Source organism: Euphorbia lathyris, chromosome 3 (assembly GCF_963576675.1).
Source record: "Euphorbia lathyris chromosome 3, ddEupLath1.1, whole genome shotgun sequence".
NCBI lineage: Eukaryota > Viridiplantae > Streptophyta > Magnoliopsida > Malpighiales > Euphorbiaceae > Euphorbia > Euphorbia lathyris.
The window spans coordinates 34,654,822-34,659,630 of NC_088912.1; the positions used below are offsets into that span (position 1 = coordinate 34,654,822).

The window sequence follows — 4,809 nt, forward strand, 5'->3', positions numbered from 1 at the left end:
TTCTTCTTTTATTAATATATTGCGGGTTTGACAGTTCTTGGGCCATGGGTGCTCACCCCTCTCGTCCAAATTTCTATAAAAAAAAAAGCATATGAAAAAAAATTACTGTTTTTTTTTAAATGTAAATTATTTTTTTTTGAAAATGAAAAAAAAAAATTACTGTTATGCGGAAGTTTTAATTATTATTATTATTATTTTTTTTTTTGAGGAAAAAGTCATCTTCCTTAATAGTTACAGTTGGCTAATTTTCATGTCAGTGGCAGAGAGATCAGGTCATAGAAGCAGAAGAGAATGAGACATTTAGCAGCGATAGCAAAGGCTCTCAAGTCTCAAAAGCCCAACGGAAAGCAATTATCAATTTCACGATCTTTCTCTCAGATTCACTCACAATCGGAGAGGTTCTTTCCTTTCAATCTCCTCTTATCTGCTATTAATGTTCTTCGTTTTAATTCACTTTTTTACCTTTTTCTTTTCTAACAACTATTCAATGTGCCAGACCTTCTTTTGGCATTGCGTTTGATATCGATGGCGTCATTGTTCGTGGCGAATCTCCCATTGGCGGCTCTCCTCAAGCTCTCAAGCGCTTATACGACACCTCCGGTACACTATACTGACGTATTTCCTATGCGATTCTCTGTACTTTCTCATCTTTATTGGCTCTCTCTATATTACCTCGTTTGAGCTATAGTGTGTGCATTACTTTTGCAGAATTGTCTAATGACCTGTGTGGCATTTTCTCATGATTTTTTAATTGTGTGACCAGGTGCTTTAAAGATTCCTTACATTTTCTTGACGAATGGTGAGTGTTATTAACGGTTTTGTTAGTGTATCCGTATATATTAAGTTGAATTATGATTATAATTAATGTCTACTCTCGCTTTTGTTTGTTTTGTGTGGAAAAAAAAAAGAATGGGGAGATGAAAGATGTGAATCTATGTATGTCGTTTTAAGTTTTAGTAAATTTTGGATCTAAAATGGTATTTAAATTTTTGAGTAGCTATTATGTTCTCGTTGTATGCATAACTGATATTGGTTCTTAACTGTAATTTCGACAGGAGGTGGTTTTCCAGATTCTAAAAGAGCCTTGGAGCTAAGCAAACTTATAGGTGTGGATATTTTACCTCTCCAGGTACTTCTGTGGAAAACTGATTTCTTCTGGCTGTCTTAGACTTTGTAGGTGATGGAGAACTTCTCCTTATACTGTGATTCTATTGTAGGTTGTACAAGGTCATACACCTTTCAAACAGCTGGTGAATAGGTATGTTTTTGAACCAAGTATAGTTGTTGTCAATTGGTAGTAAATTGTGAAGGAGCAAATAAATGGTTCATTTGTAGATAAAAAGTTACAAAAACATTGAGTTTTACAGATCAAAGAAAAGATGTAAAATAATTTGAGTAAGAAAAGAATCCATAAAAAACAGAAATTTGAGTTAAGATAGAGTACAATTTCATATTAGGGTGTTTATCATTTTCTCGATTTCAAACAAGGTTGCATTATACAGATTTGAGAATGAACTTGTTGTTGCTGTGGGAAAAGGAGAACCTGCTGCAGTGATGTCTGGCTATGGATATAAGTAAGCTTTTTGGGTTGACTACTGTCCATGTCTTGAAATTCATTACAACTGAAGCTCTTGTATGTCCTGATGTTTTCTTGAATAGGTTTTATGGATGTTGATCTTATATGCAGAAATGTTGTCTCAATAGATGAATACACATCTTATTTTGATGGCATTGATCCACTTGCGCAATATAAGATATGGACAACTGAGCACACTGCTAAACATAGTAGTACTTCGGTGCAGATGAATACAAGAGATACTTTGCGCTCACAAAGAGTTCAGGCTGCATTCATTGTTAGCGATTCTGTTGACTGGAGCAGAGACATTCAGGTTTTATTTGAAGCACTGGTCATTTATTAAATTCTTTGATGTCAATTCAGGAAAGATCTTTTGTTATTATCATCATTATTATTTTGTGTTGATGGCTGGTCGTTATGTAAAAAATCCAGTGACTTCTTTTGCTCACGCTTGGTATGAATCGGTAAAATAGACCTTCACATTGATATGTGCCTTAGTTGTCGGAGAGTTGAGTTTTTGTAGAAAAGCTAAGATTTTTCCTCTGGGGAAAGAATCATATGTTCTAAATATGAGATGGCACATTTTTTTACTACTAAGAGGATGGGGCATTGTTTATGAGCCTGTCGTTTCAAATGATAATGGCCTCATTGGTTAAACAAACTGCAGCAACAGGTGATACATGCTGGTATTCTCCTCTGGCTGCAGGCTTCTTGTTGAAACATTCTCGTGATTGTTATAAAAATTCATGACCGTCAAAAACTACAACAATTACAGATGCTATTACGACACGATTTTCCGTACATACTACCCCAATTAAACAATAGCCTGAATGGGCCAATATGTTTTATTATGCATAGTGTAGGATTCTTTAGAGAAAAGATTCAATTCTAGTTTTTGTTGTAAGATTGAAGAATTTGTGATATATATATATATATATATATATATATATATATATATATATATATATATATATATATGTATACAGGTAATTTCTGTTTCTGCATCATTAACTTAATGAAAATACAGTTTCGCCATATGTACTATTTTTTACTCAAGTTGGTTCGGTTTCAGTAATTTAAGAAGTCTGAAGTTTTCCATTTTGTATGCTTGCTTGCTCTGTGTTAGAATTTCTTGAAGCCAATGGTCTTACAGTTGAATACCTTAAACTTACATTGCTCTGCTGCATTGATTAAATGTGTATGTTGCTGCTAGGTTCTTTGTGACATTTTAAGAACTGGAGGTCTTCCTGGAAGGGAGCTTGGACACCAACCACACCTTTATTTTGCAAATGATGACCTTGCATACCAGGTTACTTGTTATTTTAGATCCTTTCATCCCTCTATTTGTACTCAAGTAGTTTTGTACCAATGTACTGATGAGGTGCCACTAAAAGTAGGCTACTTTTCCTTCAGAACGCCTTGGCATGGGAGCTTTCAGAATTGCTTTAGAAGCAGTCTTCAATAGGTAAGCCCTTGAATTCAGTTCAGAATTGAAGAACCTCAGACTGAACCTTTCCAGTGCAAAAAGAAAAGAAAAAATATTAACAGAAGTGTGTATACAATTTTCAAGACTGTCCTCTCAGTCATATCATGATGGGTTTCACCAAAAGTACCGTTACATTACAGTGTCTGTACTGTGTTTTTGGTTCATAAATGACTGCACATTACACCTGACTCCGGCTGCAGTTTGCGCCTGACTAATTAGCCATTTGCATACAAAAAAAATGAATCAACAAAAGTTTTGATTTAAATGATTTACCACATTCAAAAATCAGTTGTGACATCGTAAACTTTGCTGATGTATGCAGGATTCACCCTACTCCTCTTGAGTACACATCTTTCGGGAAGCCAAATCCATTAGTGTTCAAGGAGGCTGAAACTGTCCTAAAGAAAATTGCTTCACCTCTTCCTCATGTTATCAATCCTGTGGATCACGAGATTGAAGGAGCTCATCATTTTAATACACTGTATATGATAGGAGATAACCCTGCAGTTGACATCAAGGGTGCAAGAGAGGTTTTTTTTATCAGAAAATGAACTTGTGCCTATAGTTTTGAATTTTTATATTGGGTTACAGGGATTGTAAAAAATGTTTAACCTAATTGCAGGCTGGACATCCATGGTTTTCTATCTTGACCAGGACAGGGGTTTTTAGAGGAACAGAAAATCACAAGGAGTTTGCAGCTGATCTGGTAGGTGATATAGGACGCCTTAAGATTAGTCCTTCAATTTATTACTTCATAATTTTAACATACGCACAGGTTGGAACCCATGCTCTTTGCAACTTAATACCTACAATACAACTAATTAAACGGGGTTTGAATACTTAAAGTCTTTGCATTATGGGGCTTAGTAGATAGTGGTTTAGAATCAATCAAAGATCCAACTTGTTCGTTTTACGATTATATGCTGGTGGGGAGAGGATTGTTCAAAGTAGTTACAGATTTCATATTTTGTCATGATATTGCCCAACTACTGATTCGATTTGCAGTGAATGGTGAAGAGTCTCCTTTTGGTATTTTCTGAAGTACCAAATAATTCTGCTGTAGTGGAACACTAAAATGGAAATTATGAATTAACAATTTAAATTGTGCCAAGCTTTATGCAGTTTGCTGCTTATGCAGGTTGTCAACACGGTGGAAGATGCTGTGGACTATATTTTGAAAAAAGAGTGCACTTTAGGAGGGCTTTAATCTTCATTGCATGTGATGGAACTGGATCATTAATTCTCAAACATCAGAGAGATGTCTTGAACTGGTCATCTATTTTTTTCATGCCTTGATTACTATGAAGGCATGAGGCATATTTTCATGCCTTGATTACTATGAAGGGATAGATAAGCTCTTGCCCATCAATAATTTTTTTAATGAAATCGTATTATTTTCATGCAATGTTTGCTTTGCAATCAGAAGGTGAAGCTTTTAGTATGTTTTTGAGAAATGGGTAGATTCCCAACGGAGTCGATATTTTTCATTTCGTAGCATTAGACTGCAAAATTATATTGACGGTCATAAAAGCTGAAGTGATTCGACAAACAAGGTTGTTTATGGGGATAAGTTATCAAAATAGTTTCAAGGTTATTAGGAAAGAGTCAATTTAGCCATCACGTACAAAATAGTACAATTTCACTTCCAACGTTTATTAAATGGTATCAGTGGCGAATACAGAATTGGTCTGTTAGAAGACTAATTTTACACATGCATATGTAAAAAAAATTGTTAAATCAAACTTGT

The 4,809-nt window shown here is 34.9% G+C and overlaps 1 protein-coding gene across 1 annotated transcript; it reads left to right on the forward strand.

Annotated features, from left to right (window-relative positions):
• Positions 1–252: 252 nt before the first annotated feature.
• Positions 253–4,503, forward strand: LOC136221573 (mitochondrial hydrolase YKR070W-like). The gene is made up of 12 exons (XM_066008943.1): positions 253–398; positions 497–600; positions 764–799; positions 1,056–1,129; positions 1,218–1,258; positions 1,503–1,574; positions 1,688–1,889; positions 2,790–2,885; positions 2,974–3,041; positions 3,385–3,592; positions 3,685–3,768; positions 4,201–4,503. The coding sequence occupies exons 1-12, from the start codon at positions 292–294 to the stop codon at positions 4,267–4,269; spliced, it is 1,161 nt and encodes a 386-aa protein (XP_065865015.1). The 5' UTR covers positions 253–291; the 3' UTR covers positions 4,270–4,503.
• Positions 4,504–4,809: the final 306 nt, after the last annotated feature.